We start from the raw sequence: 15,159 nt of genomic DNA, 5'->3' as shown, positions 1-15,159 counted from the left end.
AATTTACTGCAGATTTTAGATTTTGTCCAATAGTTGATACGTAATAATAGTATTTACTCCCCCTTCAAACAGTCTTGATAAAAAAATTTTATTTTAATTAAAAATAATGCCCCCCCCCCAAAAAAAAAAAACTGGTGTGTCGAATTTAGGAACCTTTCTATTGAAGGTGGGAATCTTTCTGTCGAACCCAAGAATCTGCATGAAATTTCGAACAGAATTCTTTATTTAAACCTTAAGGACCAATGACATAACTGACATAACTTTACTAGGTAAAATTCAGTTTTAAATGACACTCTTCTGGATTTTGGAAGTTCAATCCTAAGTGTGGGTGATACTAAGAATACAATCATATAATACAATTCTACTCAGTCATGGTTGACAGAACGAGAACATATTATTCCTGTGGACTAAATAAATGGTTCCGTTCGAAATTCGATGCAGATTCCCAAGTTCGACAGAAAAATTCTCTAGTTCGACAGAAAGATTCCCGAGTTCGACAAGATACACCTGAAAAAGGGTGGGAGTTGACATTGGCCAAAACGTTGTGAGAATAACACTAAAAATATGAACAGTAGTTTGAATAATCCAAATAATAGAAATTATCAATCCTCATCTACAAAATAAAAAAACCTGACATCCATTATTTAACTAAGTGAGCTTAAACAAAAAGTATCGTTTCCATGGCAACAACAACATCTCTTGATTAAAAACTTTAGCTATTGTTGTTTTGCTTAAACTATACAATTGATAATTTCTAGAAATATTAATTCTGTAATTAATTGAGAAGTTTTTCAGACGATTATCTTTGGTTAACCTGTTTGAAGTGAAGCATCGTTAAGCCAAAGTCGATAATTTAGATTATTAAATGAAAGCATAGATTGGGGTCACTAAGTACATACACTTACGTTTCTTGCGATTAAAAAAGGGAGAGAACTTGGTTGGGGAACAAGTTTAATATGCATGCGTCTATCAGGATCAAATATTGATGTGTCTTTGAAAAGAAGTTCATATCCCTACTTACTTACGAGATTTTGTGTACATATATTTTGTAACCAAAGCTTGGAATATTATTTAAAAGAAACATGGCGTAAAGTAACACCGGTCATTATATTTATATACCGTTATTTTTTGTTTACTTGGGGGAGGGGGTGACCTCTTATCAAGGTCTGGAGGCCACTTTAGGATGAGGATTAGGAAGCGTTAGGGAGATGGTGAGACTACATGATCAGTAATTGTGGGACTTGGGTAGGGCTACATCATTTAAGAGGACGGCTCAGCAGGATTTGAAGATGACTATACTATAGTCAGCTGGGAAGTAGCCACATAGTATTGTGTTCTACAGTCGGAGAGTTCTAAGAAACAAACTCTGTTCATGGAATTTTCATTTAGTTTTAGGCGCATATAGGGAGTGAGGGAAACTGTTGACGGTTGTTGTAACTAGACGAGTATTTGTTGCGAACGTTTTGCGTGAGGAACCATAGATTGGAGCTCAGTCGAGCATCTATCATAGAAATAACGATAGAGCGGAGACAGAATTGCAACGTCTCTTCTGTGAGAAAGAAGAAGTGGGGAGTAGGTTCACCTCTAACACTTGGACGTTCAACCATAGCCACTTGAACGTAAGGGGCTACTATTTGGGACCATGCTTAGGAAAGATTAGTAAGATGTTGGTTTACGTTACATTTAAACTTCTGCATATCAGTACAGTCAAGGAAGCAGGTAGCAGGAAGGGAATTCCAAAGCCTAGCTGATTGAGGGAAGAAACTATTAGAGTAGAAACCTTTCTGACATTTAGAGACCTCAACAGTAAAGGGGTGAGATTTTGTTGCTAAACGGGTTTGTCGGAGATATGTACGTCAGAGGGCACACGTGCAATGAGTTCATCAGAGCACAATTGATTAAAATATTTATAAAAGGCAGAGAGGTGCAATATTGCGGCGATGGGACAGGGGTTGGAGCTTTATTTGATAAAGTGGAACTTTTTAGATTGAAAAATATATAAAAGTGTGTATATATACAGTAGAACCCTGGGATACGACTTTAAAAATTAGTAACAAAATACAGTACAGCATATAATACACATGTATATATATATAAATCTAAAATGACTTTTATTTTCTTATTATATAAAAAAGTATAACAATAAAACCATTTTTAAAACGTTTATTATCTTACTTCCTACTCACGTTACATTATTCGCCATAACCGGGTTTCCTTGAATATCATATATTCCAGCATTTGGCATTTCTGCGTTAAAGAACGAATCTTTTAATTCAGAAACATCTCAAAGGTGGTAATTCTCACTTCAGAGATGCCATTTCATTTTCTTCGGGAGCTGAAAAAAGAAATAAGAATAAATGGTATAAGTAAAAAAAAATTAACTTATTTTCTGATTGCAAGATTCATTTTTTAGTCCTGATAACGACATGATAATGTTGAAGCATTAATCGATCCGTATGAGCGCCTCCCAATGTTTATATAATTTTTTTATAAAAGCTCTACTCATGTATTTAGCAATTTTGAAAAGATATTAGTTTTTAGTTTATGTTATCAACATACTTGAACTTTATATATATATATATATATGTATGGAGTATTGCTGTCACATTTGGGCTGGTGCATCTTCTGCTAGTCTCTCGCTCCTAGACAAGGTTCAAAAGAGAGTCGCCAATCTGATAGGCCTTCAAATGGCATCTAAGCTTCAGTCTCTGTCCCATCGACGAAACGTTGCACCCCTCTGCCTGTTCTACAAGTACTTTAACGGTGAATGCTCTGACGAACTGCAGACACTTGTGCCCCCACGATGTAAATACCCCTGACAAACCCGACAAGCAGCTAAATCCCATCCCATCACAGTAGAGATCCCTAGGTGCAAGAAAGCCTTTTACTCCAGTAGTTTCTTCCCCAGAACCGCTAGACTCTGGAATTCCATTCCAGGTCCCTGCTTCCCCAACTGTACTGACATGCAGAAGTTCAAGTGTAACGTGAACCGACATCTTGCTGCCCAAATCCCTACATAGTGCCCCAGTAGTTGCTGCCCCTGATAGTAGCCCCCTAAACCAAAGTGGCAATGTGCCTTGTTTAGGGTGAAAATGTAATTAAAAAAAAATGAATAAATAAAAATATACACACACACGTATATAGAGACAGAAATTTGAATGCCTACTAGACACTGTCCTCGAGTGTCTAAGGTCTCTTTGTACAGAAATTTGTCAGGACAACCTGGCATAATAATACTTTTACCTATCAGTAAACCATGACTAAATATTTAAAATCATATAGTATTCACAGCACAAATAAGATCTCTCTGGTTTGATTAAACCATACTGATTTTTACGTGGAATGGGGCACTTTCTCCAATGATGTTATCTCAAGTAACAGCACGAAGTTGGATACTCCACCAGTCTAGATGAATTCTTGTCCTGGGATTCCGTAATATCAAGAAAAGTATATATATATATATATATATATATATATATATATATATATATATATATATATATATATAATGCAATCATGAAATGAAGACGGAAATTCATGATGAGAACGCGTTAAAATAAAGTCAACGTTTGAAATAAAGTTAACGGGGTGAAGAGAATAAAAAGGGGAAAAAGAAAATGGGGAAGTCAGCGAGGGCGAAACCGGTCAGCTGACTTCCCCATTTTCTTTTCCCCCTTTTTATTCTCTTCACCCCGTTAACTTTATTTCAAACGTTGACTTTATTTTAACGTTCTCATCATGAATTTCCGTCTTCCTTTCATGATTGCATGAGTGTCCAGGCTGCTGACCTGGTTGTAGTCAGACAAGCCCAATAAAAGAGTAATTAAAATTGAACATGCCAATGAATAATAAACACTTACAAGCCTCCACCCCTTGGAAATACTTCAAATAAACTACGAAAATTGCCATTTTTACACCTCCAACACATATGAAAATAATTTCTGACGAGGACGCTTCACAGAACGTCTGAAACGCGCGTAAAAACGATTTCAATGACTTAAAAACATTATTACAATGATCCAAACATAATTCTCAATGAAAAACCAAGACACGGAATAATAAAATAATGTTAAAATATACACATTGTTGGTGACTACTCCCTTGTTTAAATATATATAAATATATACAATATATATATACAATATATATATATATATATATATATATATATATATATATATATATATACAATATATATATATATTGTATATATATATACAATATATAAATATATATACAATATATATATATATATATATATATATATATATACAATATTTTCATATAAATATGCATTTTATTACATGCAGAAACTAGTGTTTCATGCTTACGCAATCTTCAGTATAGGAAATGATAATTGCTGCCAGTCATCTTGGACTTTGCAGCCAGATATTCAATCCCTAGGCAAACATCAATTAACATAGGAAAGAAGATAATCTAAACTGTATATAATGTTTAATCAACAAAAAATATACAGTAAGATTAATCATATAGTGTTCAACAGCAGAAGCCGGAACATCACTTTACACCTTGTTTGCTTGCTTATTATGAATACTCCGAGAGGCGTAATCCTTATTTATAACAATATTTTTATATAAATATTTATCACATACACTAGTGTTTTATGTTTATGCAATCTTCAGTGTAAGAAATGATAATTGTTGCTGGTCAAAAGATTCGAACACAGTTGCAAAGTCACTGTTGATTCTGCAGAAAGAGAGAAAGAGAAAGACAGAAGATATGAAGTAAACTACAGAACCACTGAACAGATATTTTGAAATTTGGAACCGAGATTCTAAATATGACCATCTGTTACATACACAAAATATATATTTAACTTTCCAATAGTATTCTTTATCGTACTTCTGCTTTTACCGACTCGCGGTTTCCACAAGTTTCTCGAGTGTGTTCAACCGCTGACGGGAATAACAAGAAGCGGATGATTATGAAACGTTATACTGCTATGGAAAAATTATACAGATAAACGATAAAAACATGGAAATACAATAAAATTACAAACATATATCTAACTCAAACCTAACTCTAACCCTAACCTGCGTGATTAAAATTAATTTTTTATTTCTTCCAATTTTATAAGAAAAGTAGCCTTCTTAGATTCGTATTAGCTAAAAATAGACAGCGTGTTTGTTAAAAATTGACGAACGCTTAGTCGACCTTTTCCAGTTATTTCTGTCAGCTGCCGAGTCCGAGCCAAATTTGTGGAAATTATGTGTCAGTAAATGCAGAAGCACCTTCTTTTATGTATGTTACTAGTATGTATATTTATATATGTTAATAGTATGTATATTTATATATGTTAATAGTATGTATATTTATATAAAACAATATTATCGGAAATATAAGTTTTGTGTTAGGATAATTGAAAAGAGCATCTAACCTCCATTAATCTCGACAAAATTCCAGCCCCAAAGACTTGCTTTCAGGGGGTGTCCAGAATGAGTAACATTGGTTCTGTCACATTTAGACTCTTTGAATTCAATGGAACGACAGCCTGGTGTGTGTCGACAACTCGCCAAACAAAGCTCAAGATTTGCAGCTTTTATTCTTGGGAAAAAATCATGGCCTGGAATACTTGCTCCTTGGATCATATTCATGACACCTCTTTCTGAAATAAATGGATTGAAAATAGATTTTCTCTTTAAATTGAAAAGTGTTGAGAGATGAAAAATATTTGATATATATAGAAAATAAAGTGGGCAAAAAATATCAGAGATTCTGAAACAATCTATAATTAATAATATGATTATACGAAAAAGAGGATCAACTAAAGATTAGATACCCCGTAGCAGAAGACAAAGATTGGCGAACGTTTCAAGTGACACCGGTTGTTCGACCTTGACATTTCCGGTGGTTGTTTGTAAACACGTCAAATAGCAGACATGGTCGAATGTTCGCGAGCAAGATTTTTTTAAAAATATATTTACAAAACTTTTAAAGATTTAAAAGAAAAAGTATATATTTACAAAACATGTATTTTTATATTAAATATTTACGAAACTTTTAAGGATAAAAAAACAAAACTTTTTTCTATTTACGCAAAACTTTTTAATGTAAGTAATAAAACGAAGTATTTAAACAAAATATATTTAAATAAATGGGTGTCTTTCTGAGTGCGTTTTTTTTTTTAAATATATTTATAGAACTTTAATAAAACTAATAATAATAATTATAATAAAATTTTTTTTAAAAACAAAAAGAATGAATTATATTAATTACAAAACATTAAAAACTGAAAATTTCGGACGCTAAACTTACTTGTATTTAATTTGCCTTTATGGAGAAATAAGCAAATAGCAATTTTTTTTTTTTTAATAAATATGAAAATTATAAAAAAGATTTGTATTTTGTGATACTACACTTCATCTTTATAAAAATAAAAGTTATAAAAGATATGTAAATAAAATATATCTTTTAAAATCTCGATCCGCGTAAATTTGCGGGAATAGAAAAAAGTTTTGTTTTTTTATCCTTAAAAGTTTCGTAAATATTTAATATTAAAAAACATGTTTGTAAATATATAATTTTTCTTTTAAATCTTTAAAAGTTTTGTAAATATATTTTTAAAAAAATCTTGCTCGCGAACATTCGACCATGTCTGCTATTTGAGGTGTTTACAAATAACCACCGGAAATGTCAAGGTCGAACAACCGGTGTCGCTTGAAACGTTCGCCAATCTTTGTCTTCTGCTACGGGATATCTAATCTTTACTTGGTTCTAAAAAGAAGGGGATGAAAATTATTATACTCATTTTTCTTTTATTGTTATTTTATGGAAATCACTCCAGACAAGGTGTGAAGTCACTTGATATCTGGAGCTACCAAGAATTAAAGATGATTATCATAATGACAGGGGATGTCAATTAGCCTTAGTTTTGAAAATACCAAGGTTATAAGTAGGAGTAAAACAGCCAACAGGGGCAGAGTTGCACAAGCCTGCAATCCCTGGAAAGAAGTTACTGAAATAAGAAATTATATTACAATCAGCATCAAAATAGGGAATTGATGAAGACCACTAGACTAACGAGTCAAACGAGCTGGTACAAAAGAAGCAGGGCATAGATCAGACAATTCTGAGGAACACATGGATGCCATAATAGTATTTATAAAACGGACCGAGACTAGCAACATCACGTCTGTAAGAGAGAGAGAGAGAGAGAGAGAGAGAGAGAGAGAGAGAGAGAGAGAGAGAGGGGGGGTTGAAGAGAAGAAGAAAAGATGGAGTCAATCAAATCAAAGATACGATTCTGTATTTCATCATGAACTCTCAAATCGGACAGCTATTCACCAGTTTAAATACGAAAACAATACTTCATACCATTGTTTAATGATGTGTAGCGATAGAGAATAGCAAAAAAAAAAAAGGGTAATAATCTAATATATGAACCCCAAGACAAAAATCGATGAGAATGAAAGACCCAGACGTTTCAGAAGTCGATTTCTCCTTTAGAGCAGAACCATCAAGGAAGATCTTAGGAAGAAAAGAGGTGTGTTTTCGATTAAAAGATACAAGCTGAGGCTTAATAGGGTTAAACAAAACAGGCCATTTCGTACCCCAATCCACAACTGAACTCGACGGTCAACTTCTTGATCCGCTGCATATTTCAACTGATCCAAGCAACACTAGAAAGAAGAGTAGTATCACTAATATAGAGACTAATTTTCTTAATAAATTTTCTCCTTTTTCTTCTTTTTTTTAGCAGATCACCCAATTTCAAGATCATCATTTCTGACACTTAACACTCGAGTTGAACGTACTTTTAAACCAGATAATTTCATATTTCTTAACTCTTGCCCATCACCGAGAAGCTTGATTTAACTTTGTTTTCTACATTTAAAATTGTTTTTTCCTCTGCTGGTTAAGCTACTGGACTTCTGTTATTACCAACCAGCAGATTGTTGCCACTATCGACCAGATAGTGATGTATGGTAGTGAAACCTGACCAGTGAGGGTGGAAGACATGCGTTGCATGAGAAGAAATTATATAAGAATGATACAATGGATATATAATGAGAGTCTTAAAGACAGGTTTAGAGTTGATGACCTCAAAGGAAGATTACATCTGGACATTATATGATGATATGACCAAGTTAAAAGAATGGATAAAGGTTTTTGAATTAGTACATGTAGAACAGTTGAGATAGCAGGGTCACTTGACAGCAAAATCTCCTCTTCTGCACACATTCCTTAGATTGGCTAAATTTAATCTTCCTCTGATGTTATCAAACCTAAACCTATCTTTCAGACTTACATTATAAATCCATTGCATCATTATATCATTTCATGATAAGCAGATAATTTAACCAGCAGAGGAAAAACAATTTTAAATGTAGAAAACAAAGTTAAATCAAGCTTCTCGGTGATGGGCAAGAGTTAAGAAATATGAAATTATCTGGTTTAAAAGTACGTTCAACTCGAGTGTTAAGTGTCAGAAATGATGATCTTGAAATTGGGTGATCTGCTAAAAAAAAGAAGAAAAAGGAGAAAATTTATTAAGAAAATTAGTCTCTATATTGGTGATACTCTTCTTTCTAGTGTTGCTTGGATCAGTTGAAATATGCAGCGGATCAAGAAGTTGACCGTCGGGTTCAGTTGTGGATTGGGGTACGAAATGGCCTTCTTTGTTTAACCCTATTAAGCCTCAGCTTGTATCTTTTAATCGTAAACACGCCTCTTTTCTTCTTAAGATCTTCCTTGATGGTTCTGCTCTAAAGGAGAAATCGACTTCTGAAACGTCTGGGTCTTTCATTCTCATCGATTTTTGTCTTGGGTTTCATATATTAGATCATTATGCTTTTTTGCTATTCTCTATGGCTACAAATCATTAAACAATGGTATGAAGTATTGCTTTCGTATTTAAACTGGTGAATAGCTGTCCGATTTGAGTTCATGATGTGTGCAGAAGACGAGATTTTGCTGCAAAATGAGCCTGTTATCTCAACTGTTCTACATGTACTAATTCAAAAAGTATATATATATATATATATATATATATATATATATATATATATATATATATATATATAATGTATGTTGTTTTTTTATACCTTTTTCCAATTGATAGAATTCTTGTTTATAGTTCACCCAAAGTTTCTTCTTTTGTGAGGCGTCATCTACCGAGAGATAACATGTTTTCTTTGCAGTGTTATACTCGAATGATTTGCACCGAGATTCTCCCATACATTTTGAAGCACATTGTTCAACAGGTACATCCTTCAATGAGGAATAAAACCGACTGCCCTTAAGAGCACCATGAAGAACTTTCAAGAAATAATTTTCAATTTTTACTGTAAAAAAAAAAAACGAGAATAAAAATCAAAATAGAAGAAATATTTAAAAGCAATCATCAGAATTATTTTCCGGAACTCTTTTTTTTTTCTTTAGATGAGGCTTAATAATTTCTGTTATTTGGATTATTCAGACGAATGCTCTCATCTTGATTGTTATATTTGCAACATTTCAGCCGATGTGACTGTTATGAGATAAACTAATCTACCTACTTCAGGAATAAATAAACTCACCCAGAGACAATAAATATTGTTATATCTAAACATCTTGGTAGTGATTCATGGTATTGATGTTTGTGTTGTTTGTGTTGTTCATGTTGTTTGGTGCTGTTTGACCTCATCAATTAATCCAACAGAAACTGAGCCATTTTGGTGACCTTTTTGCTGTCAAACTGGTACAAATGTTCTCGGTAGCTCTAGGAGGTCCAATTTTTAAAATTTTTTTATTCAATTTTCACCCCAAACAAGGCACAGTGCCACTTTGAAGCAGGGCGCTACTATCAGGGACTTAATTAGCGGGGTCATTATGAAGGGAGATGAGTAGAAAGATGTTTGTTAACATTACACTTGAACTTCTGCATAGCAGTGCAGTTGGGAAAGCAGAATCCCGGAAGGAAGTTCCAAAGAGCCGCAGTTCTGGGGAAGAAACTATTGGAGTAAAACGCTTTCTTGCACCTAGGGATCTCTACTGTAAAGGGATGAGACTTAGTAGCTTGTCGGGTTTGTTGGGGGTAGTTACGTCGGGGAGGTACAAGTGTTTGCAGTTCGTCAGAGCATTCACCATTAAAGTATTTGTAGAACAGGCAGAGGGATGCAACATCTCGTCGATGGGACAGAGGCTGAAGTCTAGATGACAGATCAGGACCTATCAGGTTGGTGACTCTCTTTTGAACCCTGTCCAGGAGCGAGAGACAAGCAGCAGATGCACCAGCCCAGATATGACAACAGTACTCCATACATGGGCGAATGGTGGCCTTATAGAGGTATAGGATACTGTCAGGCGTAAGTAGTTTTCTAGCATGGTAGAGGGAGCCAACCTTCCTTGCAGCAGCCTTGGCAATGCTCTCAATGTATCTATTCCAGTTCATATTCCCTGTAAACGTTAGGCCGAGGAGTTTAAAAGAAGTACTTTTAGGCAATGTGTTCTTGGCCATTGCTATTGGTGGTAGAGAAAGTTTCTTGTAGTTATTGAAGGAAACAAGCTTAGTCTTAGCAACATTAAATGTGACCAACCATTTTTGTCCCCATTCCACTACAGATTGGAGGTCATCCTCTAGTGTTTCTGCCATTTCCTTGGATATGTGTTCATTTGTTTTCCCCTCATATCTGTTTTAGAGAGTGGTGTCATCGGCAAATATACCCATCTCCGAAACAATTTTATCAGGGAGGTCATTTATGAATATCAGGAATAATAGAGGTCAAAGGATAGACCTCTGAGGTACTCCCGCATTTATGTCATATTGTTTAGATGTATGACCGTCGAGGATAACTTTTATTTTTCTATTACTTAAGAAGGATTTAATTACATTATGAATTCTTCTAGTGATTCCATATGATCTAATTTTCCTTAGAAGACCATCGTGCCATACCCTGTCAAAAGCCTTAAATATATCAAGGGCCACCGCTCTACCCTCCCCTCTTTTGTCCAATGAACGGTATATACGTTCAGAAACTACAGTTAAGATATCTGCTGTTGAACGGGCTTGCCTGAATCCATATTGTTTGTCAGTCAGGAGTTTAGCAGCTGTTAGGTACTGGACTAGAGCTTGGTTAACTAAGGACTCAAATATTTTGGCGAAAAGTGGGAGGAGGCTAATGGGGCGATAATTTAGTGGGTCAGTTCTTTCACCAAAATTCTTGAAGACTGGTACCTCAGAGGCGGTTTTCCAGCAGTCGGGAAAGCAAGATTCGTTAAGGCATTTATTGTAAAGTTTGGAGAGAACTGGAGCAACCTCGGCAGAGCATTTTTTTAATAGCACAGCCGGGATGAGATCTGGTCCACATGCTTTTGAGGTATCTAGGTTTTTTATAATAGCATGTACCTGAGAAGGGGTGATTTTCAAATCGTCTAGTGTGGCATCTGTTCGCAGAGGAAAATCAGGGAGGGAGTGGTGTACCGAGTTCAGTGTGGAGTTTGAGGCAAACTGACTGACAAGCAGATTAGCCTTGTCAGTTGCCGTGCAAGCAACCTCATGATTGTTTGATAGTGGGGGAATAGTTGACTGTCCATTATTTACTATGCTGTTGTAGATTTTCCAAAAGTCCCAGTTCCTAATTTCTGTGCTTCGATGCGTTTTCTGGTGGTTTCAGAGTAATCTGTCTTAGCTGTCTCTATCACTCTCTTATTTCTAGCTTCTATAAACTTCTGTTTATTTGAGCTGGACTTATGTCAGTTGAATCTGCGGAACGCATGCTGCCTTTGACAAATGGCAGCTGCACAAGCAGAAGTAAACCATTGGGGAGAGTGGGGCTTGCTATAGAATTTTCGTGCAGGAACATGTGCTTCAATTGCAGTTTTGAACCATTCAGTGGTCTCAGTTGCACACTGTTCCGCTGGAAGAGTAAAGATATTTTGCCATGGGGCATCTCTGATGAGCTCCCTGATGGCTTCCCAATCAGCCTTTTTGTAGTACCTCGTTGTTTTGAGTAGTGGGTCTTCAGTTTTAGGGCGAGAATTTAGACTGATTTCTACCATTATCACAGCGTGATCAGCATTCTCGAGTGGGCTGTGGGCATTTGTTGTACAGTCATCGGGAACTGTTGTCAGAAAGAGATCTAGAAGTGAGGCATGTTGATCTTGCTGGTCTGGGAAACGTGTCGGAATTGTAACCAACTGAGATAGGGAATGGGATATAGAGAAGCTATGTGTTGTGCTACCAGCTACATGTGTGTGATTAGAGAATCCTAGTTACTGTGGTGGACATTGAAGTCACCAAATACATGTATTTGTGCGCTAGTATCGAGGGAGAGTGTTATATCTATGCTGTCTGAGACTTTGTTTATTAGGGTACAGTCTTGGTTTGAAGGAGAGCGGTAGAGAAAATGCAAGTAGCTAATATTGTGTTGCATATTTAGTCTGAAACACATAAAGGCCTGGTCCTCTGATTCTAGTTTTATTTCTCTAGTCAGGGAGAAGGTGTTACGAATATAGACTCCAAGCCCATGCATATGTCTGTCCGAGTCCTTACGTTAGAGTGGGAGATAACCAGGCATGTTAAAGTGGTTAGAGGGAATGGAGGAGTGAAGATTAGTTTCACTTAATGCTAAGATATCCGGGGTGTTTACAAGGAGAAATGACTCAACATCATCTAAGTTAGTTCTAAGCCTGCGGATATTATTAAATGCAAGCCTCAAGAGAGGAGGCAGGTTGGTTTTCTTTGAGTTTGATCCTGGCTTAAACGTAACTTTTGCTTGAGCTGTCATTTCATTTTATTTAAAAGTTTCAGTTAGGGTGAGTGAGTGAGGGGGTGCTGGACAAGTAGTTGTGCAAAATACCAGACATGCAATACAAGTAGACCATCAGCTGTCCTCACCCACAGGATTGTGGCCTCAGGAAAGTCCACCAGGGATGAGTGCAGGGTCCCTTTCCATGCGCGACATGGCACTACAAACATCCCAATATTTTACAACTGTTGATGGAGCAGCCGCTCTAAGTGCTACCAAAGAGTTAGGGCTCCTGTACTATCAGTCAGAAACAGCAGCCAGGAACTGTCAATCCGGTACCCTCAATCCATTAGGCAAAGCCAGCCCAGTCCAACTGCACCAACATATATGGCACTGAAGCACCCCACTGTGTCCAGTTTAGGAGGATGGGATGTGGCGGGAGCGGGGAAAAGCGGCGTTCATAGCCCTAGTCAGGAAACAAGGCCAACCACTGGGTGATTCAGACGAGTCCCTGTGATAGTACCTCTACGCCTGGCCAATAGGCAAAGAAGGAGTATGAAAGCCAGGCGATAGACAGAGCCTATCTCCTCCTTAAGCAGTTTAGGTTTGCCAACCGGTGATTTGTTTGAGTCACCAACTCTAGGAAGGTTGTCGTCCAGGACTGAAGAGGCCTCCCTCCCCTAGGTTTAGCTTCAGAGTTTTCCTTCTCCTAGACGGATGACCTGGGAAGATCTACGGGTCCATAAGCTCCGAGGGGGTTCGCCCCGTGCCTGGGTCCTAATCCAGGTATTTCTGCGACCCTGCATGGGTAGTTGATATTTATTGGTTATTTAGGTTAATATCTCCTGAAAAAATCGGGTATTTAGGTTAACTTCTACAGAAAATTTTCACTCCTCAAACGTGGTTAAAAAAGGACATTACTATGCTTTCCATTTTCATTTTTACTGAGAGAGGGTATGGGTAAAAATTCATGCAGTGGAAGCAGCTAAATTTGCAACAGCATTGGATTGAGAGAGACGAGTTAATGTATGGTTAGATATAGTTTTGTAAGTTTAGGAATGTATGGTTAGATATAGTTTAGTAAGTTTAGGAATAGGATAAAGTGTTAAAGTATGATTTACTTGCTATTAGAAATTCTGATTTGGTGCCCAAACCAAATATTTAGTAAGACTGAAAGATAAGATATATGCTCAGTATAGATACAAGAAAACATTAGATATGGAGTACAGTTATACCTGATATATATAGGTTATTGCATATTCTGTAAGTATAGTTAAATATAGATGGATGGATAAGTAGTATTGTATACGAATGCATGGAATTTTAGACAATTTGAGTAAGTTGCCTTCAGACTTCAACGAAGGAGGATGACTTCGCCTTTCTCTTAAATCTGGAAGTTTGTATTTCAATGAGTACCGGTTTAGTTTGTGTAATAATTAATGCAATACTATCTCTTAACAAATAGATATTAACGGTTGCTGTTCATTATAGATTACTTTAAGTCAATGTATAGGACTATGGCTAGTAAGTATTTACTTAGAAGCTTAGTTATGGGTTAGGAGTTCTAATCAGGAGCATGCCTAGGAAATCTTTAGGTGTTAATGGGTATCGATTTACGAGTCTGTTAGGGTCAAGGGCGGAGAGCAAGAACTCCTCTAAGTTACGTGAAACGGATTAGGTTTAGTGGCAACTTGGGAAATAGAGCAGTTTGATTTGTTAGTGATCAGGAGAAAGAGAATTTAAGTAAAGAATAAAAAGGTTTGTCATGCAAAACAGACAAGGCAGTCATCTTGGAGGTAAAGTATCGCCTCGGGAGGAGCAAGTTTATCGCTTGTTGTCTGAGGCGCCCTCACTGGGGAATGCCAATGGGGATAAACTTATTTTTGCAGGGCCAGAGTGCTCCTCCTCTTTCAAATCAAGATTTTACTTGTTACAGCCCATTTTTCCACCTTCCGACCTTGTATCACATCCCATCACTGTGGGAAAGAGGTAAATACCATGGTCCATGACATTCATTTGTCGCTTGAGCATAATCGCAAATACTTGCCTGTTGAGATTCTAATCTCGACAATCAGTCCATCAGAAATTAACCATTTTTGGTGGCCTTTAATCTATTGGTTGAGGCATTCGTTCTAGGTAGTCTTAGGAGGTAAATTTTCCCAGGCCTTGCCTCCAGTCTTTTGAATAAAGTAAATTTATTACTTACTGCCTGAGGCGCTCTGACCTGGTATTGCCGACGAGGCTAATCGGGCAATTTTAAATAGGTCAGAATGCTCTTTCTTTAAGGGTGCTGCCTTGACTTTTCCAACCTTGTGTCACATCTTCTTCTGGTAGGAAGGAAAAAAAATATTGTAATTCGTGGCAGTTATATCCCAGAATCAGGACGTATTTTCCTGTAATATACTTTTGTTGATACACGTTTTTGTTCATTATACCATTATGTGTGTCTTGATTATTACTGGCCTGCAAG

At 36.3% G+C, this 15,159-nt stretch overlaps 2 protein-coding genes and 1 long non-coding RNA gene across 4 annotated transcripts in view; 2 read left to right on the top strand and 1 right to left on the bottom strand.

Moving 5' to 3' along the window:
* The window catches only part of LOC145260258 (uncharacterized), a 280,225-nt gene that overhangs the window by 205,374 nt on the left and 59,692 nt on the right, over positions 1-15,159 (top strand). The gene's annotated exons all lie outside the window — the stretch shown is intronic.
* Positions 1-15,159, top strand: part of LOC145263561 (uncharacterized) — a 39,389-nt gene that overhangs the window by 200 nt on the left and 24,030 nt on the right. The window lies entirely within an intron of this gene.
* The window catches only part of LOC145263549 (uncharacterized), a 51,822-nt gene continuing 38,814 nt past the window's right edge, over positions 2,152-15,159 (bottom strand). The window contains exons 5-7 of the mRNA XM_080120403.1: positions 9,066-9,305; positions 5,399-5,626; positions 2,152-2,335 (exon numbers count right to left, since the gene is read on the bottom strand). Of these exons, the coding sequence (XP_079976529.1) occupies positions 2,301-2,335; positions 5,399-5,626; positions 9,066-9,305 (503 nt within the window). The 3' untranslated portion in view covers positions 2,152-2,300. The remainder of the gene's footprint in view (positions 2,336-5,398; positions 5,627-9,065; positions 9,306-15,159) is intronic.

Source organism: Euprymna scolopes, chromosome 3 (genome assembly GCF_053919585.1).
Source record: "Euprymna scolopes isolate OS-2025 chromosome 3, ASM5391958v1, whole genome shotgun sequence".
Lineage (NCBI taxonomy): Eukaryota > Metazoa > Mollusca > Cephalopoda > Sepiida > Sepiolidae > Euprymna > Euprymna scolopes.
This window is presented reverse-complemented; position numbering and strand designations above follow the sequence as displayed.